This window comes from Rattus norvegicus, chromosome 12 (assembly GCF_021556685.1).
Source record: "Rattus norvegicus strain SHRSP/BbbUtx chromosome 12, alternate assembly SHRSP_T2T, whole genome shotgun sequence".
In the NCBI taxonomy this organism is placed as follows: domain Eukaryota; kingdom Metazoa; phylum Chordata; class Mammalia; order Rodentia; family Muridae; genus Rattus; species Rattus norvegicus.
In genome coordinates this window covers 40,313,736-40,336,390 of record NC_141545.1, presented here as the reverse complement: position 1 = coordinate 40,336,390, position 22,655 = coordinate 40,313,736, and the positions used below count along the sequence as shown (strand labels likewise).

General features: G+C 49.3%; 1 protein-coding gene across 3 annotated transcripts in view; it reads left to right on the top strand.

Annotated features, from left to right (window-relative positions):
- The window catches only part of Cfap251 (cilia and flagella associated protein 251), a 72,851-nt gene that overhangs the window by 43,979 nt on the left and 6,217 nt on the right, over positions 1 to 22,655 (top strand). For all 3 annotated transcript variants that reach the window (NM_001431746.1, XM_087578460.1, XM_087578459.1), the window contains 4 exon segments: positions 706 to 820; positions 1,690 to 1,853; positions 5,143 to 5,233; positions 5,423 to 5,566. In NM_001431746.1, coding sequence (NP_001418675.1) covers positions 706 to 820; positions 1,690 to 1,853; positions 5,143 to 5,233; positions 5,423 to 5,566 — 514 coding nt within the window.

Sequence of the window (22,655 nt, the reverse complement as noted above, 5' to 3'; positions counted from 1 at the left end):
CAGGATCCATTAAGACATCTGGCTAAGGGACCTCACCTTAGTGCTTCAGTGAAGTAGCAAATCAGAGAGCAAGCTACACCGGACACAGTGGCATGCTCCTGCAGTAAGAAATGTTAGAGTCAAATTAAAGAGGCCCAACCAGCATCATTACAGCTGGATGCTCCAATGGTTCTGGCGATGTGCGTGTCACACAGACCTATATTTAGGGACGTCTGCAACAGAGGATGGGGTCCCATTCCAGTCTGTGCGCCTGACGTTGAGGAATCTCGTCTTTGCTCACATCCCGCCCAAGGCAGGCCGTTTACTTGCAGGCATTCCTCAGGGTATAATGTAGAGAGAAAAAGTCAGCACAAGGCTGACTTCACAGTCAGGGTGTCCCCCTGAGTTCCCTAGAGCGTTTTCTGTTGGGACACTCCTTGTTTACAGCCGCCGCTGCTGGCAGCGCTTGAATGACAGCTCTTAGGGATTAGCCGAGTGACAAGACAGGAAATTCAGAATCACAGATACAAAAGGAGTCCTGCGTGGTGGTGCCTGCCTGTCATCCCAGCGCTTGGGGTTGAGGCAAGGAGGGTTGTGAGTTCTAGGCCAGCCTGGACCTCATAGCAAACCCCGAACAACAGCAAAAAAGTATGATAGTGTCAATTCCAGTCTTAAAACATGCACCAAAGCTAAAGGAACTTATACTCTCTTTTCCCCTCCACACAGAAAGACACTCCTTGGACCGGCGTACGGGTCGCCTATTGAGCATGCGCAGGTGCTCCCAGTAAAATCCACGCTAGAGCTGCAGAAGCGCTACTTGGTGTTCATTAACAGGGACAAGGTAGCCGCCCTCCCTCCCTCCCTCCCTCCGCCCCTGCAAGATGGCCGTGTCCTGAGTCTAAAGAGCAGGAGACCCTGATCTAAAGAGCAGGAGACCCTGAGTCTAAAGAGCAGGAGACCCTGGGTCGGTGAGACCGCTCAATCAGTAAAGGATCTTGCCGCCGAGTCCGACGACCTGAGTTGGAACCCTGGGACCCACTAAGAGGAGAGACTGATTTGGGAAAGTTGTTTCTTTGACTTCCAAATGTGCACCACCGTGGCGCCGATGTCCCTTCCCTGATAAATACATTTAATATTAGAACAGACAATAAGACCCATGGGTCCTTAAGTCTTCTGCTGTACAGAACTACCTCCATATGGGTCGTTGGCCATTCTGAAAACAGCCACACATTAGTGAGCATGGCTCTGGAAGGCATTCTTTTTGTTTTAATTTTTTTTAGTGTGTGCGTGTGTGTGCACATGGAGGTCAAAGGACAACTTTCAGGAGTCAGTTCTCTCCTTCCACCACGTGAGTCCTGGGGGTGGAACTCGATCAGGCGTGGCGGCAAGTGTCTTTACCCACTGAGCCATCTCACAGACCCCTGGGAGAGATTTCTGAGCTGAGGTCTCCAAGTTTCCCAATGAAAATTCATGGCCCTCCAAAGGATGCTTTTTCTTTCTTTTTATTGGCCTGGGGGGGGGGGGAATCTAATTTGCATGGGATATATATAGACCAGTCGAACCTAGTTGTATGTTAAAGTCGACTCTGGCAGATGGCCCCAGATGTGCGAGTGTACAGTCCAGGTGTCTGGAGGTGAAGCTTGGGTATGCCCGTCGAGGTGGAGACTCAGGTAGTCAAGTCTGAATTTCTGTTTACCCTTGCCTTTCCAGGTTGGTCTCCAGATCTTACCAGTGGACGGCAACCCACACAAAACATGTGCTATCGTTTGCCACCCAAATGGGGTGTCTGGCTTGGCCCTTTCCTATGATGGCCACTTTGCCTTCACAGCGGGAGGCCAAGATCGCTCGGTGGTGCAGTGGAAAATCAACTTAGGGTAGGTGAAGGGACATACCCTGGCCGCATAAGGAAGTGTAGACTTTTTTTTTGGAAAAGGATGTATTTACATGTGTATTTTTGCACACGTGTGTGTATGTGTATGTGTGTGCACTTGGCAAGCATATTAATGTGTACATATGCATGTGGGTGCCTGAGACGGCCAGAAGAGGGCGCTGGATCCCCTGGAGCCAGAGTTAATGTAGTTGTGAGCCATCCATGCGAAATGCTTTTCACCGCCGTTGCTCCGCCCCTTAGACCCTATCTTTTCATTTGATTACAACAGTTTCAGAGTCCCTGCTACATGCCCCGTGTCCTGCTAGAACGAAACAGTACCTGGCTTTCAGGATGCTTTCTGGTGACAATGCACAGATCAAAGGCTGCAGTGCAGTTTCATGGGTCCCCGCTCTAAATTTCCAGCTTGGGTGGTGAGAGGGCCCCTGGCTCCACCTGGCTCCCGGAAGGAAGTGTTTCTCAGTATCTGCACACACTTATCCTGGCCAGAGAGACCAAGGCCAAGTCCCCAAAGTGGCCATTAAAGGAACAGTCAGGATGAGTTAAGAATCTGTTGCCTTGCGCTCCTCTGCCCTTCCCTGCCCTGAGAGGAAACCTGGGCTGCCTAAAGTAAGGCTGCAAAATTCCAGGCTTGTATGTCAAAGAATACACGGGCTTTAGTGTCAAAGAGATAAGGGTTTCGATATAGCTTGGAGTCTCTGCTCCAGAATCTGGGCAGTTTTCTTAATACTTCTCTGATCTTAGATGCTGTCTGTGAAGTAGAGGTAACAACTTTTATAGGGTCTTGCACGGGGATCAGACAGATTTACATGTGCCAATGTAGGGACCAGCCTAGAGCTAAAAACTCTGTGAATTAGGACCTCCTTCCTTCCCTTTCTCCCGAAAGGGACTTGTGTATGAGATGGGACAGGCACTCAGGCTCACCCTTTCACCCATCCAAACTCCGTGCCGGGAACCACGGGAGAGCAAATGAGTGGGTAGCAAGCTTGTGTTTCCGATGACACTATCCATTTGAGCTTTCAGGGTAGACGGAAGCTCCACGGAGGCCCCTCCCTCAAAGAGCAGCCTGATTCCCGTCCCAGTAACGTCCGCCCCTGCCATCTGCCAAGCACGCATCTTTCTCTTTATGGCAGATGTTAACGCTTTCCTTCTTACCCCAAACTTGAGTGAAAATAGCAGGCAAAAATCTGTTTTGGTGCCTCGATGGCTTCGAATTGTAATCGCAGCTCTGCCTTTTGCCTCTGCTGCCCCAAGCGAATTGATACACAGAACTGGGGGCAGCCTCGGAAACGAAGTGAGCTAGCCCTCTACCCAGAAGCGTTTCCCCGGGAGCTCCTCCATGTGTCACCCCTCTCGACACCTGCAATCCTTGGGGCCAGCGGCACCCAGTGGGGGAGGCAAAGCCCCTCCACCTTCACTCTTGTCCTTGAATGTGGGATCTGGTAGGGATTTCCAGTAGCTTCCCTGTGCTTGGCCAGAATCCAGGCTTCTGAGAATTTCAATTTAATCTGTTGTGGGGACAAAGGATCATTATGAACTAATTAGCACTTTATTGCTGCTTCTGGTGACTTAATATGTTCGGTGTTTCCCTAATGGAAGGCAATGTAAGAACACCGAGTAAGTAAACAATACGATTCTCTACCAGGGCCCGGGCTGTATCTCAGTATGGTAGAGTGCTGGCGTAGCACTCACGAAGCTCCAATACCACATAGACACGTGTGCTGGCTGCTTTATATCAACTTGACAAAAGATAAAAGTCGTCTGAGAGGATGGACCCCAGAAAGTTGGGCCGTCCTGGGGAGCCAAGTGTATTTTGCAGCCTTCCCTCGGGGGCTTCTTGGTGGTGACAGGTTCCCATGTCACTTCTGGTCCTGATACCCTGCTCTAGGACAGGGTTCGTTATCCCCTGAGTCAGGATCAAGCCGGTTTTGGCCTGGAGGCCACGGAAAAGGAAGGCTAGCTGACCCTCTGATAGCTTCCTGTCAGGGATAAGTAGGGTGAAGACCCAGCCCTGCCGGAGAGGACCTCAGGCTCATTGGAAAAGAAAGGTCTTCCCCTGGAACCATGCAGAGGACCTTTTGTGGCTCTGCTGAGAGGGGTAGGGACATATCAGCGCTCGTCAGCCCTTGGTGCGGACAGAGCTGAGCTCCTGGGCTTGGCCCTGGCCTGTGTGTTCTTGACTCCATCCTTGCAGCCATTCTGGGAGACAAGTGAAGTGTGATTCCCCTCATACAGGTCACTAAACTGCCATGGGATCTCTTGATGGCTCAAGTAAGGAAATGGTTTCTGAGAAAAAGAAAAGGTCCGTGGCGAATCTTAGTGTGTGCTCATATATTTAATTCTTTTTTTTTTTCTTTTTTCTTTTTTTCGGAGCTGGGGACCGAACTCAGGGCCTTGCACTTGCTAGGCAAGTGCTCTACCACTGAGCTAAATTCCCAACCCCCATATATTTAATTCTTACAACAGCCATGTTTGACCCTACCCATTTTGCAGATGCGGAAACTGAACAGAGGTAAGTATTTCTCGTGGTCACACAGCTTGTAAGCAGGAAGAGTCAGACCTCATGTGCAGACCCCTGTGATTCCAATTCTGGGTGCCTCCCTTCCCCACCGTGGGTGTTCAATGAAGCGAATTTTAGTCCACTGAATTAGCAGAAATCCAGTGAGTGGCTTTTGGGTGTTTTTTTTTTTTTTTACAGCGACTTTATATTATTTGCCTTTTGTGTGAGGAAAAGTTGGTCGGTCTCATGCAAAAAGTAGGTTTTCTTCCCATTCAAAGGGCCTATTTTTGGAAAAATCTGACCCTGTGTTAGAGAGCAGAGGGTTATTTTTATCCGCTTGGCATGGGTCCCTGTGATCTCCCGGGTTTTTCTGGAAGCAATTAGCACGGGCAGTGCACCCGCACAGCACCCCAGCCTTTCCGCATTGGTTGGGCCGTGCTCGGCTTAAGAGGGTTGAGGTCTCAGACTGGAGCCTCCCCCGGCCCCCAGGAGAGATGTGGTCCCCAAAGATTACAGACAAATCGCCAGGCTCCTGCCGTGGCATAAGAATATCACCGTAATTAGGTGGGACCCTGCACGGCTGCGCTTCATGCCTGAAACTGCATTTTCTGTCCGTAGGCTTTGCCGCTGCCACAGGACTTTCCTAGGCACGGGTCGTTCAGAGACCCCGTTGTACAGACGCTGCGGGCGCCCTTCCTTCAGAGGCCACCATCTGTGCGGCTCCATGACTTCATGCTTGAGCACTCTCTAATGGTGATGTTTTCCATTGTTCCAGTGCCCTGGAGGCGGCCGTTTCCCTCGGGGGTGAAGACCTGACCCCGTTCTACGGTCTGGTGTCCGGTGGCAGGGAAGGAAAATTCTACAGGGTAATTGTCATCCGAGTGAACACTTCCTGGGGGCTTCTAGTCAAGGCCGTAGAGCAAGCATTGGGGATTGACTCTTTCTGGGGACCCTCCGCCCCCGCACTGAGCTTAGAGAGAACTTTCTAGAAAAAGCATCCCATTCCTGGATGTTATCACACGGACTGTGTGCCGTTTCCGTCTCGTTTGACACAGGAGCTGGAGGACTATTTTTACTACTCTCAGATCCGCACTCAAGGTATCGATACAATGGAGACCAGGCAGGTGTCGGAACACATTTGCCTGTCGGAGCTTCCTTTTGTCATGAGAGCGATTGGTTTTTACCCATCGGAGGAGAAGGTGGGTAGAACACGAACAAGATCAGGGCCGGGCTGGGCTATTTATAACAAGTGCCTCTGGGAAGAGTCTCTGTAGCCAGCCTGGAAACAGGCCACTTTTCTGAAGTAAATAGATCGGCAAGAAGATTCTGAGAACACAGTGAGTGAGCGCTTGAGTAACTGACTGGAGGCAAAGATGTGTCCCAAAGACCGGTGCCTCGCGCATGCGTGATGTCAGATGCACCGGGGTCTCCTAAACCTTTGCTACCTGGCCTCCCTGGCCAGCCTGAGTATGTGCAGATACTGAGACGGAACCAGGATCTCTACGTAGCCCTGGCTATACTTGAACTCGCACCGTAGACCAGGCTGGCCTCGAACTCACAGAGATCCACTTGCTTCTGCTTCCCGTAAAGGTGTGCGCCATCATGCCTGGCCCACAACCCTTTTTTGGCCCATGTAATTTTTACATAATCCTGGGTATATCAGTATATAAAACAGGTATACAAATCAAACATTTGCTGGTAATGAACTATGAAGGGGCCTATTATAAAAGAATAATTTGTTCCCTATACAGTTGTACTATTTGTTAAAGACAAAGTCAAATCTGCACACTAGTGAGACGGGTGTGTTTTCTTTCTCTGTAAGAATGAAAATCTTAGCTAAGTGTCTGATGCTACAGGCTGCAGTGTACTTGAAGCATTTTTCAGAGGTGGCTGAGGTAATTGTTAATTGTGAGGGCCTCACTGACTTCTCGCTCAGCCGGTGGATGCTGGGCTTGTCTGGAGCATTTGGCTGTAGAGACACAGCTGCCATGAACATCTCTGTTTCCGTGGTCCAGAGTCCGAGTAGAACTTGGACTGTGTCAGAGAACACGAGCTTTAAGGCCCTGTGGCCAGCCAGATGTGGTAGTGCTCACCTGCGATGAACGGCCAAGAAAACATATATAGCCCATATATGTGTCCCATGAGCTGGTGTGATATTGTCCTGTTGTTCTGGAAGCTGAACCCAGGAACCCAAGGCTACTTTACCTTGTTTTTTGTTGTTGTTTTGCAGTGGTTGTTTTTTAAATTCTTTCTTAGAGATGTATCTTTGTTTTGTTTTGTTTTGGCTTTGGTCTTTTGATACAGGGTATCCTCAGGCTACTCTGGCTTGGAACTGATTTCATAGACCAAGTTTTCAAATCCATAGAGGTCGCCCTGCCTCTGTAGCCAGAGTGCTGGGGTAAGAGGTGGGTGTGAAGCGATGTCTTAGATATTGCTTTCCAAACTGGCCGACATATCAGAATTACTTTGAACACTTGTCAGGTGGGCGAGATGGGATTCCTAGACCCCACCACAGACTGAGGACCACAGCTAGCTGGGATGGGGGTCTGGCAGTCTAGGGTCTCTCCTGCCCAGAGTCCTTCAGATGTACAGCCGTGCGGAGAGCCCCTGCCTCCCACACTGGTTCTGAGGTACGTTTCCCAGGGCCGCTCACCACAAAGGACGAGGGCCTCAACACATACACACCGCAAGGTTATCGGTCAGGAATCCTCTTTGGGTCTCAGTCACAGGGGCCTAAGTCATGCCAGGTCTTGATTAAAAGAATCCAAGTCTGAAGTACAGGCAGCACAACCGAACCCAGAGCCTCAAATGCAAGTGCAGGAAGCATCCTTCTCTTGGGCCCCGCTTGCTTTCCTGTTTCCTTGGACTCTGGTCTGTCCTGTGCCTGGGAGGCCACTGACCCAGATGCAGGAATGAGCCTCCTTTCCAGGATCAGCTACCCCTGGTAGTGGTGGGGCCGACCTCATCACTGTCTAGAAGCCCACACTGCCCAGGCCTAGCCACCCACCCTTCCTAGAGTCTGAGACAGGCTCAGCGCACCCTCACAGGGAGGACTTGAGCGGAGTCTAATGGTCCCCAACTGAGGACAACTGCCTGGACCCTGGATGTAGCTCAGGGGAGGAGCTCTATAGCATGTGGGGTCCGTTCCCTAGCTCTGTATGGGACAATGGTGGCACCCACCTCCAGGGTTTCTGTGAAGACTTTGTGGATAACTAGCCCTGGGGCATGTTGAGTGTCTGAAAAGCAGTGTAGCCTGCCTTTTCATAGTCCTGCCTCTGGCTAAGCAACCACAGGCTCCAAAATATGAGGTCCCCCACCTTTTTCTGTGCCGGGGTCAGAACCTAGGGCTTGCCATATCTAAGTAAACACCCTAACCCTAAGTTTTGGAGTTTTGGTTCTGTGAGGTTTGACTATGCTTGACCCAGGGAGTGGCAGTATTTGGAGGTGTAGCCTTGTTGGAGTGGGTGTGGCCTTTGTTGGAGTGGGTGTGGCCTTTGTTGGAGTGGGTGTGGCCTTGTTGGAGAGTGGATGTGGGCTTTAAGACCTTCATCCTAGCTGCTTGGAAGCCAGTCTTCTGCTTCTCCTGCTTGCCTTTGGAATGAGATGTAGACCTCTCAGCTCTTCCTGCACGGTGCCTGCCTGGAGGCAGCCATGTTTCCACCTTGATGACAATGGACTGAACCTCTGAACCCGTAAGCCAGCCCCAATGAAATGTTGTCTTTACAAGAGTTACCTTGGTCATGGTGTCTGTTGACAGCAGTAAAACCTTAAGACAGGCGTCTTTGAAGAAAACACAGAAATATTATAAGAACACGTTTTTGTTTTAACCCCAGGTGTGCGGTATGGAATCGCTTCAGACCGCCCACAGCAGCTGACTGTGACTTTTGCCTCGTGCTCTAGCAGGGGCGTGATATTGCCAGCTGCAGATGGTTTCTGGGATGGCATGGCGTTTAAAAATCTGGGGCTTTTCATAGGGGATAAAATGCTAGGGCCCAACAGGTGGGGTGGCTTGTTGGCCGCTCAGGATGGTTGGTTGGTTGATGGTCCATTGTGGGTTATCAAGTCGTTGTTCACAAAGACGAAGCAACAGGGAGAAGAAATTAGATATCGTTACAGCAAAGATCAAACTTGCCCCAAGGAACTTGACTCCCCTAATCACCAGGATGTGGTCTAATGACAACATATGTCACCCCCCTTTCCAACTACTGACGTTATTCAGGGGTTTCTTTTCCCCTCTATTCTCCCCTTTCTCTTTCTTATTTAGTGTTAGGGGGCCGACAGGGTGGAAAAAGAGTAGAAAAGGTTTGAAGAAAAAGGAACCCACAAAGTAGCCAAACTCCAGCTATTTCCAGTTTCTGAGGACTAAGCAGTCTCTCCAGTCCTCAGAAGTCCAAGGTTATCCTCAGCTAAGTAGCACATTCTAGGCTGCTAGCCTGGGCTACATAAGACTCTGCCTCATAAAAACCCCAAATGACGAAAAACCATCCACGTGGGCTAGAACAGCAGTTCTCAAACCCTTGGCAAACCTCTTTCTTCAAAATTATTTATATTACAATTCATAACAGTAGCAAAATCACAGTTATGAACAGCAACAAAAATAATTTTAAGGTTGGGGAGGTCACCAGAGCATGAGGCACTGTATTAAAGGGTCGAAGCATCAGGAAGGTTGAGAACCGCTGGGCTGTAGGCACCCCCCACCACACTCGGTACTGTGCAAGCAAATGCATTTACCCTTTGGGGACATTATCTGACGCTCCTGTGATCCAGATGTGCCTCACACCAGTGTGCAGTCTGTTAGCTCACACACTTGTCCTTTTCTGAAGCACAAGACGTTTCTGATCTGTTTTTCTCATGTCAGATTCATAGCGATTTAAAAAAAAAATTCCCCTCAGGGCTTTTAAATTTCTAACCCGAGCTCTGCTGAGGTTCATGGAACCCTTCCTACAAAAACATAACTGTGCCACCACCCCCTCCCTGATGTGCCGCCATCCCTCCCCCTGCTTCCCTAAGAAGTTGTATGGAGAAGTTGACCTAGCCAGCTTGGGCACACAGGAGACTCAGGTGCAGAGAAAAACCAGCCCCCACCCCCACCCCAAGATTATGCAGTATTCACAGTGTTCTTCTAGCACTGTAGCCACCTCTGGGTTCATAGCGAATGCAGTAACCGAAGTCTAATTTCACAAGAATAGAAGCCTCCCGCAAAGAATCCTAGCCCCCCCTTTCTTCTACAGAAAGGCGCAGGAGTCCGAGTGAGTCTGGAGTGGATAATTGAAGAGGGAGGGGTTGTTTGTTCTGAATCCCTGGTAGCCCAGGCTGCAATCCCCCAGCTCCACTCTCTGGAGTAGCGTATATGCCCGCATCCTGTTCTAGATGAACAGCGGGCGATGTGTGTGACATCAGAGAAGGAGTCAGCACTAAGTGTCCAGTTTCTATCACCGACATCAAGAAGGTTGCCTGTGATGTCCTTCTGAACTGGGGTGGGGTGGTGTGGGGGTGGGGGGTGGGGGTGGGGTGTGGGGGAGGGATGGCCCACGCGCCACGCTCGCTCCCTGCTCCCTGCAGCCCTCTCTCTGTTTTGCTTACACAGCACTGGGTAATCCGAGTTTTGTAGTGAGTTAACATCCGTGCAGCCTCTCAGCTCCATAAATTTAAGGCTAATCCTGGTAGAAACATATGTGCCCCCAGCAAGTGCCCGATAGCAGGCACTCAGCAAATGTTAATTGAACGAGTGAATAAACGAGCAAATGGCGCCCAGTGGCCTCATTGAGCTGCAAGGACGAGGAGAAAAGTGGAGCCCTGGCATCACTGTCTGATCTCAGAGTCATTACCAAGTCCCCTAACGCACTGGGTAAAATCAGGAGCGTGTGTTTGTGTGTGTGTGGTGGGAGGGGGCGTGGTATATGTGTGGAGGTCAAAGGGCAGCTTACTGAAGTTTGTTCTCTCCCACCATGTGGGTCCCAGGAATTGAACCTAGGTTGTCAGTCTTGGCCGCAGGCACCTTTGGCCACTAGCATCTCATCTGCCCCAACACCTGTCATTTTAAGAATGTATCCTGGAGGTCGGAAAGACGGCCAGGCAGGAAGATTCCTGACTACACTTCCAGAGGACCAAGGTCCAATCCCTGGCACCCACATGGTGGCCCACAGCCATGCAGTAATCCTAGTTCCAGGGGATTTGCTGCCCTCTTCGGCTTCTGCAGGCACCGTGCGTGTGGTCCACGGAGGCAAACGCCAGCAAAATACACAGACACATAACAAACAAATAAATAAAACTTTTCAAAATTAAAATAAAAAGGGTGTATCTTCTAGAGAAAATCTCGCACAAGTAAGAAGATGCCCACAGGGAAAGAAGAGTTATTTCAGGACTGTTTACTGCAGCAAAAAATGGGGGGGGGGGAAGTGGGGAGGAAACTGGGCTAGAGAGATGGTTCAGTGGTTAAGAGTACAGGCTGCTTTTCTAGAGGACCCAGGTTCAATTCCCAGCAACCATATGCCTCACAGCTGTCTGTAACTTCAGTCCCAGGGGACCTTGACACTCTCTTCTGACCTCCGAGGACATTAGGCACACACATGGCAGACAGTCACTCACGAATCCAAAGCACCCACATGCATAAATTCTTAAAAAAAAATTGAAACAATTTTAATGCCCAGTGATGGGAGATTGGATGGATAAAATAAGGCAGGCCTGTGGTCAGGAGCTAGAGTGAGATTGATTGGCTAGCCTGGGCTTAGTGGCTCTCTATGCCCAACACCGCATAGAATCAGGTGCCTCCCTGTAACCCCAGCGCTCAGGAGGCAGAAGCAGAAGGATGAGGGAGTTTGGGGTTAACCTCAGCTACACAGACTGAAGTCAGTCTGGGATACACCTTGAGACTCTGTCTTTGGGGACAGTGAGCGCAAAGGGAGGGGTCTCCAGTTCTTTGGATAATAACTCGTATGGCCAGACCCGGTGGTGCAGGCTACCCCAACTACTCAGGAGGCGGGTGCAGGAGAATTGGCCTATCTGGGCAACTTAGTGAGGCCCTGTCTCAAAATGAACTTCCTGGTACTGCAGCGGTAGTGCATTGACCTAGCATGTGTGTGAGCCCTGGGTTCAATTCCCTCCCGCCCCCATCCCACCAAATATCACAGTTGTCATTATTACTTGCATGTTTGTGTGCCTAACCGGAAGAAACAGGTTGCAAGCCTGTAATGACACCCGGTTCTGAGAGCTGCAAGTCGGGAGGATGTGCTCTCTCTACCTCCTACATAGAATCTGAGGGCAGCTAGGGCCTCTGGATTAGCTGAAACTTCAGTGTGGTCCCATTCAGCAGGCTCGGGCCCTCCTGATGTCACCCCAGGCTTGATACACATCTCTTCCTTGATTTTGCACGCAAACAAGAAACATACTCCCTCTGGAGCTTTCTTGAAACAGCCAGAAAGGGTCACGCATAACCTCATTTCACCGAAATTTACCTCAAGTGGTATGTGACCACCCACCGTGAGGCTTCCTGGCTGATCTCCATCCCACCGGGCTCTCCCCTTCCACCACCCCTGTGCTCCCCACCGCCTGCCTTGGGGGCCCTGGGAACAACCACATTCTCCTTGGCAATCAAAGCCTGCTTGCTTAACACCTTCCCTATCCCCTCAGCAGGCAGTGTGGTGGCGAAGAGAGGAGGGGCCTAGTACGAGGGACATCCTGCTATTCAGTTTTCTTAAACTAACAGCGTATGGTGTGTACCGCCCTTGTATCCAGAACCAAAAAGACCAGAAGATAAACGCACAGCATCTCAAAGCCGCGGTGTGCTAATCTGTTAGACTGGCGGTCCCAGCTGGAGTAGAGATCGCAGCCAATTGGTGCAAACTCAAGCAGATGGGGGCGGGGCTTCTCTCTAGTGCGCTCAGCGTGCACCTAGCACCTTGACGGATGCTGCTGGCTTTGGTCCTCTCAGTGGCCTCGGGAAGCATGCAGGCCCTTGCTTTATTTGCCCTGCCCATTTTACAGGTGATAAAAGTGAGGCTTGGAGCATGGAGGAAGCTTGCACTGCAACTCCGCTTACTGAGGCCAGAGTTTGGACCACACAGGCTTGAGTCCAGACCCGGTGTTCTGTGTTTGCACGTGTGTCTCGGTGCGAAGAAGGAAGACAGTCCCCAAAGTGGAGATGTTGATCCCTGCAGGTCCCTGGGGTCCTGGATTGTTTGTTTCTTCCTGTGCTAGGCAAGCACTTGACCACTGAGCCACACCCTGCCCAGGGCATGTACTTTTTTTTTTTTTATGTCCCCATTTTTTTTTTTTTTTGAAGCTTTCACAACAAACACACGCATTGATCTCTACCAGCTTCGTGATTCTAAACGCTGGATGGGGCGCAGTGATGGTAAGGAAATATGTTTCCTAAAATACCATTCTAGAATTGGAAAACTGTGCTGCCTGTTTTCGCTATGGCTCCGCCTACTTTAAAAACAAAACAAAACAAAACAGCTTTACCATAATGAAACACACCACACAGTGCACCTACTTAGAGTGTGCAGTTCATCGGCTTTTGGGTGGTTCACAGAGCTGTGCCGCGGTCTACCCTGTGCAACCAACCCCAGGTTATTACCATCCCCCAAAGAGATCCCATACCCGCTTTCAGCCACTCTCCGCCCCTCCTCCCCAGCCCTGGCAACTGCCAATCTGTCTTCCGTCTGTGCAGCCTTGTCTATTCCTGATCGCATAAAAATAGAGCATACAGTTTGTGATCTGTCTGGCTTAGTTCACTCGGCATGGTGTGCCCAAGATTCATTCAGAAGGTAGCGTGTGACAGGCCTTCATTCTTATTTTTCTAAGCTTTAAATCCTTTGTTTGTTCCTGTCTGCCTGAGATAAGGTCTTTCTACATAGCCCTGGCTGTCCTGGAACTCACGATGTAGACCAGGCTGGCCTCAAACTCAGAGATCCATCTGCCTCTGCCTCCAGCGTGCTGGGACTAAAGGTGGGCACCACCGTGCCTGCCTATTATCTTTTTTTTGGGGGGGGGCTTATTTTTCTGTGTACGAGTATTTTACCTGTATGCCCTCGGAGATCAGCAGAGGGAATCAGATTCCCTGGATCCAGGGCTATGAACGATGTGAGCCAGCTCGTGGGTGCTGGGAACAGAGCACGGATCTTCTGCAGGAGCAAGAAATACTCTTTTTTTTTTTTTTTTTTTTGGTTCTTTTTTTTTCGGAGCTGGGGACTGAACCCAGGGCCTTGTGCTTCCTAGGTAAGCGCTCTACCATTGAGCTAAGTCCCCAACCCCAAGAAATACTCTTAACTGCTTGAACAATCCTCCTGTCTCATCATTATTATTTTTAATTACTTATGTGTTGTGTGTATCTGTGTGTATACACGCACATCAGTGCAGTTGCTCACAGAGGTTGGAAGATAGCGTTACACGGCCCCTGAAAGAGTAGCAACTACTTATAACTACTGAGCCTTCTCTTTAGCCCTGATGACGATGACGCCAATGATGGCGGTGATGGTGATGATGATGATGACGGTGGTGGTAGTGGTCATGATGATGGTTCTTTTCAAAAATTTTTTTGATTTATTTGTTTGATTTACCCAAATGAATATGTTGCCCGTAGGTATGTTTGTAAACCACAGGCATGCTTGGTGTCTATGAATCTCAGAAGAGGAGATTAGATCTACTGAAACTATAGTTCTAGACGGTTGTGAGCCACCACAGGGGTACTGGAGTCCAGGTCCTCTGCAAGAGAAGTCAGTGGTCCTAACAGCTGAGCCGTCTTTTTGATCCCCTTGAATGTTACTGAAAAAATATTCTAGTCAGTGAATTTGCCGCATGCTATTTGTCTGCTCAGGAGTTGGCGAGCATTTGGGTTGTTTCTAACATGGCCCTCTCACGAGCGATGCTATCACGGACATCCCTATACAGTTCTTGTGTGTGTAACTTTCCATCTCTCTCGTTCATGTACTAAGGAATGGAAATGCCTTGTGAGGTGGGAGTTTTGTATCTGTGGGGTGAATTTCTATCCCTGTCATTTCTTAACTGGAACCGGCGTACATCTGGGCATTTCAGGGTACCCGGGAACTGATCAGGATTTCCGAGAGTGGTAGGTAACTTACCAGCTACCCCATGGTTTTGGGAACAGCTACAGGTCTTGGCACTGAGGCAGGACTGTCTCTTTAAATCCTTTACAAGTCCGCAGGCTACATACACTCCCCCATTAGTCACCTAGTATCTATGTCTGTTGCCTGATGCATATTGCAATACCACAGTGTAATCTGTCACCCTCAAGTTACTGAAAGGCCCTACAGTGGGGACATAGCGCTGCCAGGGTATGCCGCAGAAGCCGTTAAGGGTCTCTTTTACTCTGGAAAGGTAAACGTTCTCTGCTTCATACGGGAAGAAGGGTTGAGCAGTTTGCCCACTGGGCACGTGCAATACCATAGGCTGGAGCCCAAAACGGTGATGATAACAGCGAGCCGAACGGCATGTTCTAAAAAACCTGTGGTAAGAACCAATCTTGTCCCCACAGATTGAGAAGAGGACATTTGTACTTGTGTGATTATAGGTCCTAGTGAATAAGCTACAGCCTTTCTGCAGGGAAAGCACCTTGTATTTAAAAAAAAAGAATAAGAAAAAAAGTACAGGCATGGGAACTGGGCTCAGTGGCACCCATCCTCCCAGCACATGAAGGCGGGGGCAGAAGGATCAGACGTTCGAGGTTACATATAGAGTTTGGGGCTAGCCTGGGCTCCTTGTGAGATCCTTTCTGTAAAAGAAAAATGGTTGTTAAAGGTTTAGCGCTCTCCGTGACCTGTTGGGGTCTTAGGGGACATGTCCCCAGGACAAGAACAGAGCGAACCACACAGAAGCAGCAGCAGGGCTGGGAGTGTCTCCCGGTGGCACTGAGAATCAGTCTGGCTGTAATTCAACCCTCTCCAGCGCACTCCTTTGCCCCAGACCAGTGGGAAAACGCTGGAGCGGACAACCGGGAGAGGGCATGGGGTCAGCATGATGTGGCAGAGGACTGACTTCCTTATGTCGAGGGTGTTTCAGGGTGTTTTGTGTGACAGGAAGAGGGTGGGGGGAGTACATATGGAGAGGTATGGAGAGCCCTCCAGCCCGGCGTGGCCATGACGCTCTCCCAGAAGGAAGCACTCTGGCCACCCGGAGCCGCCTTCTGAAAAAAAGAAAACAAAAACGGGAATGGCCCCAGTTCAAGTGTATCAGGTTCCTCTCCACTTAATAGGGAGCTCATAAAACTTAATTATAAAGCATGATTCAAAAGCCCCCAGTGGCTTCCCGTGGCTGACAACAGGGATTGCCAACCAAAAAGGCCTTTGGGGTTCAAGAATGGGCTGAAGGAAAATCATTCCGGGGGAGGGACGCAGGCCACCAAGAGCAGGTCACCCTTGTGTTGCAGGGCCTGGGGTGGCAAACTAACAAGGGACGGCATGCTGTACGTCTAGATGTTTAAGATTATCGATCGGGTGAGAAACTATTGAATAAATACTACCTCAAACAAACCAGAAGTTGAGCCACATGATATTCCTAGCTATCCTGGAACTCACTCTGTAGATCCGGCTGGCCAGAAACTCACAGAGATCCTCCTGCCTCTGTCTTCCAGGTTCTGGGATTAAAGGTGTGTGCCACCAAGTCCAACTGATTTTTTTACTTTTAGTTGTGTGTGTGTGTGTGTGTGTGTGTGTGTCCCCTCAGAAGCCAAAAGAGGGTGTCAAGTCCCTTGAAGCTGGAGCCACAGGCAGTTGTGAGCTGCCCCGCATGGGTACTAGAAACTGAACGTGGGCCCCTACAGGGGCAGCAGGCACTCCTACCTAAGCGACCTCTCCGGTCCTGCTTTTGGGAATTTTAACTTTTTTTTTTTAAAGATTTATTTATTTATTTATTTATTTATTTATTTAATGTATACGAGTACACTGTAGCTGTCTTCAGACACACCAGACCTCATTACAGATGGTTGTGAGCCACCATGTGGTTGCTGGGAATTGAACTCAGGACCTCTGGAAGAGCAGTCGGAACTTTTAACCGCTGAGCCATTTCTCCAGCCCGGGAATTTTAACTTTTAATATTTTTTTTTCCCATTGCCCATTGCCCATCACCATCTGCTTCCTCCATTCAGTCTCGCCTCGTTCACGTTTCCCTGAGCAACTCTGAGGTCCACACCAGGCAGCCTGGGGAGTAGAGCTGAGAGCCACTGCTGCAGCTTCCCAGGGGACAGCTGCGAACCCAAACAACTCCCTCACCCACTGCGGCTGCCACCTGCCCTTGCTCTGAGGAAAGCCACAGGCTAGGCGCATGAATGTCACCTCTGTGAGCCCGCCTTCCCCTGAGTCAAGAACACTGGTTCTCAGTATAGAGCGTCCCCAGGATGTGTAAACTAAGCGTGTTCTCCCCTCACAACCCCAGCCTCACCGAGCTGGAATCCCTCTTGTTAATAAGCCCTCCAGGCCATTTTGGCCCTGGCAGTCTAAGAACTCTGGTCTTAAAGGCTTCTCAAATTCAGCCACACTCCAGATCACCTGGGGAACTCTTAAATAGTACACCCCTAAACTAATAAAGTCAGGATCTCCAGGCACAAGAAGCTGCCCTTGGAACTATGAAAACTCTCCAGGTGGACGAAATGGATGACAGCCTCAGAGGACAGTGGACGAGGGTGAAAATACTGTAAATAGCCTGGCTGCGGACAACCAGGCCTGAGCATCCTGGCCTCCCGAATCTCCCAAGTCACCTTCACACCCGGGACATTCAGAAGGCACTGGGAGGGCCACAGCCATCCCCACAGTCCTCATCCTAAGCAGGAACTTCATTTAGACACACTGCAAAACCTGCCTCTGTCACTAAGGACAGCGAATAGGCTTAGAAAGGGGTCACCAGGAAGGCCAAGCTGCCGACTCCCCACTTAGCATTATTACCACGCGTGTGCTGCATGACGTGTACGTGTGGAGGTCAGAGGACAGCTCTCAGGACTCAGCCTCTCACCGGGGATTGAACTGAAGGAGCCAAGTGTGTGCCACAAGCCCTTTTACCCGTCGAGCCATCTCGCCAGCCCAAGCAGCACTCCTGAGGGAGGAAGAGGTGAATCACCTCCTGAGTGGTTTGTCCTGAGAGCACCCGCCGAGATCTTGGGACTCTCGATCTGACTAAGGCAGACGTGTCGATTCCTTTTGTCGTCGTAGTGAAGAATTGCCTCAAATCATACATTCCGTCAGTAGTGTATATGTATTATAATTTATACACTTATAAAGTTGATCATATATCATTAGCATAGAATTATAATTTATTTTGTAATTACACGAATTGTAATTAGAAAGCACAGAGGGAAAAAATAATCTCAGCCTAATTACCGTCGGTCCCATCCCTACCCTGGGCAGGCACTACTACTCGTGTGAGTCAGAACAGCCTAGTGCAGGCTGAGGATGGAGCTGAGAGTGCTCACCTAGCATGCAGGAAGGCCATGGGTTCGATCCCCAGCACCACATGAACCAGGCATAGCAGCACATGTCAGTGAGATCAGAAGTTCTAGGACATCCTCTGCGCCATCGCAAGCTTGAGGCCAGCACGCGCTACACGAGCTCTGTCTCAAACAATTCACGAAAATCAAAGCCAGACTAAGCAGAGCAAAAACGGCTCCAGTGCGCATGCGTTTACCCTGCGTGTCCCTCTCTCAAGAAAGTTCAACATACGGTATGTTAAACAGTGCACCAGAGGTCCCATGCACAGAAAATGGCGGCGTTAGAACTTGAAGACAGGCTGGATGGGTGTTGGTGCATACCTCTAACCCCAGCACGGAAGGCAGAGGCAGGCGGATCTCTTGAGTTTTGGGGCCAGCAGAGCGAGTTCCAGTATATCCAGGGCTACACAGAGAATTTGAAGATCTGTCTGTCATCCGAAATGGCCACTTTACTCGTTACTAAGTAAGGCGTGGTGTGTGCGCGTCTTAACCATTAAACTTACCAAATTTTTACATGTTGACATTTTTTTTAAAGATTTATTTATTTATTATATGTAAGTATGTTGTAGCTGTCTTCAGACACCAGAAGAGGGCATCAGACATCATCATAGATGGTTGTGAGCCACCATGTGGTTGCTGGAATTTCAACTCAGGACCTCTGGAAGAGCAGTCAGTGCTCTTAGCCACTGAGCCATCTCTCCAGCCCGACATTTTTTTTTTTTTTTCTGGAGCTGGGGACTGAACCCAGGGCCCTGCACTTGCTAGGCAAGCGCTCTACCACTGAGCTAAATCCCCAACCCCACATGTTGACATTTTTAAAGTGTGTGTATGTATGTGTGTCTTACACGCATGTGTGTTTGTAGGCGTCCTGTGTGTCTGGTATCCACGGAGGCCGGGAAAAGGGTATCAGATCCCCTGGAGCTGGAATTACAGCTGCGAGCCGCCATGTGGGTGGTTGGAATCAAACCTGCATCCTCTGCAAAAGAAACCAGTGCTCTCAGCCATGAGTCCTCTCTCCAGCCCCAGTGCTCTCAGCCATGAGTCCTCTCTCCAGCCCCAGTGCTCTCAGCCATGAGTCCTCTCTCCAGCCCCAGTGCTCTCAGCCATGAGTCCTCTCTCCAGCCCCAGTGCTCTCAGCCATGAGTCCTCTCTCCAGCCCCAGTGCTCTCAGCCATGAGTCCTCTCTCCAGCCCCAGTGCTCTCAGCCATGAGTCCTCTCTCCAGCCCCAGTGCTCTCAGCCATGAGTCCTCTCTCCAGCCCCAGTGCTCTCAGCCATGAGTCATCTCTCCTGCCCCAGTATGACTACAGTTTTTAAAACTGGTCTGGGGACATGGCTCAGAGGTTAGGAGCTTACAGTAAAAAAGACTCAGGCTCAGCTCCCAGCACCCACATGGCGGGTCACAACCATTAGTAACTATAGTTCTAGGGGATCTAACACCCCTTTCTGGTCCCCTCAGACACCAAGCACATACATAGTGCACATACATAGCATGCCTCGGAGTATTAAAATTACATACGTAACATGTTAGTTAATATACTAACATACTAACATAGCACATCAGTTAATCTAACAGTTTTTAATATTCACACAATTCACGTGTAATCTAACGTTGTGTCAAATGTAAACGTTAACTGTGAAGATTCTAATTATGAAACCCTGTCCTCACACACAGCGTGTACACAGCTTCAGTTACACTTCCTCGGAACCAGTAATGCTGTTTCCCAAGAGCTGGGGCTGCCAGAATCCAGCAGTTCTCCTTCGCACATTAGGGGGAAGCCGTCACGCCTCCTCTCCTCCTCCAACCAGACACCTGTATCTAAGCCACAAAATTCTGCACGAGAGAGAATGAGAATGAAGGCTCCCCTCCCCCAAGGCTTTTAGCTGCCCCAGGGAGCAGCTTGAAAAAGCAACAGGTTTTCAACAATCTCTCGGTTTAAGTGTCTTTAAAGTGGAAGCAAGTAAACCCTGGGCCGGGAGGCACAGGCTCAAGTAACAAAACTGTACACGCCAGTGAGGTAGGGAGAAATGGAGACCTCAGACACCGTTTGCACTCAGCTCGCAGCGTGAGGTGCATGGTGTCTGAGGAAAGCGACACAGGAGGAAATAGAGGTGCTGACGATTCTCTTCTTTAGTGAACTGGTGGTTTGAAAGAGAAATTAGCGACCTGCTTGAGGCAGTTGGGTGGCAAGTTAGGTCAGCAAAAATAGAAACTGAGTCAGACACGACAGTTCCTGTCTTTAATCTTAGTACTCAGGAGGCAGACGCAGGTGGATGTCTGCGAGTTTCGGGTCAGCCTGGTCTAGATGGATTCTGGGCCAGCCAGGGCTACTCAGTGAGACCCATCCCCACCCCACCCCCACCCACGGTATAAAAAAAATTAGAATAATTAAAAATAAATAAAAATTAAGATTAAGAACAACAAAATATCTGGGGCTGGCAAGATGGCTCAGTGGGTAAGGATGCTTGCTGGCAAGCCTGATAACCAAAATTCAGTCTCTCAGAACCATATTTAACACCAGCAAGCTATCTGCATGGCCTCCAAATATGCACAAGGGTGTGTGTGTGTGTGTGTGTGTGTGTGTGTGTGTCAGTGTGTCACAGATACACAAATGAATGTAATTAAAACTATTTAAATTTTTATTGTTACTTTTTATGTTGTGTGGCTGGGGCAGGGGGCAGAAGAGGACATTGGGTCCCCTTGGTCTGGAGTGCCAGATGGTTGTGAGCCACCATGTGGGTACTGGGAATTGAATTCAGGTCCTCTGCAAGAGCAGCTGGGGCTCCTAACCACTGAGGCATCTCTCCAGTCCTCTTGCTATGCTCTTAATTGCATTTCTGTGTTCTATGTGTCTGCCATTACGCCAGAGCCACACCGCTGATGCCCACAGGATGGTAGTAGGGTTTGAACTGAGATGGGGCCGCATGAGTCCTCGAGCTCCGATCCATTTTCTTTTCTTTTTTTTTTTTTTTGGTTCTTTTTTTTGGAGCTGGGGACCGAACCCAGGGCCTTGCGCTTCCTAGGTAAGCACTCTACCACTGAGCTAAATCCCCAGCCCCATAGTTTATGACCCTTGCCATCTTTTCCTTGCTATTTCTTTTTTTTTTCTTTTTTTTTTTTTTTTCTTTTTCGGAGCTGGGGACCGAACCCAGGGCCTTGCGCTTGCTAGGCAAGCGCTCTACCACTGAGCCAAATCCCCAACCCCCTGATCCATTTTCCCCTACAGTTTTGTCTGTTCTACTTTTTCCTGCTATTTCGCAGTATTAATTTCAGAAGCAACTCGTCGGTTTCCACACCAACAGAAAGGCCAGCTGGGGTTAGGGATCTCATTTGGTTGTTTCCTGCTGGTGCTGAGGGTAGAACTCAGGGCCTGGGACAGGCTAGGCAGGAGACCAGTCAATCAATTTGGAGAACACCCTTAAGTCTTCCAAGCTCCAAATTAGGAATCTTTCCATTAATTTAGGTTTTTCTTAACTTCTACCCGGTTTTATAGTTTTTGAAGATTTATTTATTTATACGTGTACACTGTAGCTGTCTTCAGACACACCAGAAGAGGGCATCAGATCCCATTACAGATGGCTGTGAGCCACCATGCAGTTGCTGGGATTTGAACTCAGGACCTCTGGAAGAGCAGTCAGTGCTCTAACCACTAAGCTATCTCTCCAGCTTCATAGTTTTTAGGGCTTACACTTTTTGGTTAAAAATTATTCCAAAGAGTTTATTGAGCTCGGTGCTACTAGAAATAAAAATTATTGGGCTGGTGAGATGGCGCCTCAGGTAGACGTGGAATCCACATGGTGTCCACTGTTCTTCTCATGTCCCCTGAGGCCTACATGTACCTGTACTACACACATACACACACACACACGTTCATGTACCCATTTTCAAAAATGAAATGGAATTTTCTTAATAATTCTCTGTGGTGTCTAGTGTATGAAATACAATCAATTTTTACATATTCAACTTTTTATTTTATGCGTTTGAGTGTTTTATCTGCGTGTGTGCATGGGACCCATGCGCATGCAGTGCCTACTGAAGTCGGGTCAGAACGGAAGTTAATGGTTCCGATCCTGTGGATCTGCTGCAAGGTCAGTTACAGATGCTAACTGCTGAGCTACCTGGCCACTCTTGAGTTTCACAGATCGATATCATACCCAGGAACGTTTTACCAGTTCTAATAGGTTTCAATGCATTTTTTTTTTTTTGGTTCTTTTTTTTTTTCGGAGCTGGGGATCGAACCCAGGGCCTTGCGCTTCCTAGGCAAGCGCTCTACCACTGAGCTAAATCCCCAACCCCAGTGCATTTCTTAGAAAACTCACTCTCTCTCTCTCTTTCTCTCTCTCTGTGTGTGTGTGTGTCTGTCTCTCTCTCTGTGTCTCTCTCTCTCTCTGTGTATCTCTCTGTGTCTCTCTGTCTCTCTGTCTGTCTCTCTCTGTCTCTCTGTGTATCTCTCTGTGTCTGTCTGTCTCTCTCTGTCTCTGTCTCTCTCTGTGTCTCTCTGTCTCTCTTTGTGTGTGTCTCTCTGTCTCTCTCTCTGTCTCTCTCTCTCTCTGTCTCTGTCTCTCTGTCTCTTGCTCTGTAGCTCTCTCTCCAGAGTGGCACTATGTAGTTCTGGCTGGCTAGAAACTCATTGTGTAGACCAGGCTGGCCTCCAACTCACAGAAGTCCACCTGCCTCTGCCTCCCGAGTGCTGAGATTAAAGGCATGCATGGCAATAGCTGTCTGTATACTAACTTTAAAATTTAAATAAAAAATAAAAAATGTTCTAGGACGTGAACCACGTATTCGAGTTCCTCATTGAAATCCATACTTATTCAGCCAAACTCATTTTGAAATCCTTGTAGACTCTATCT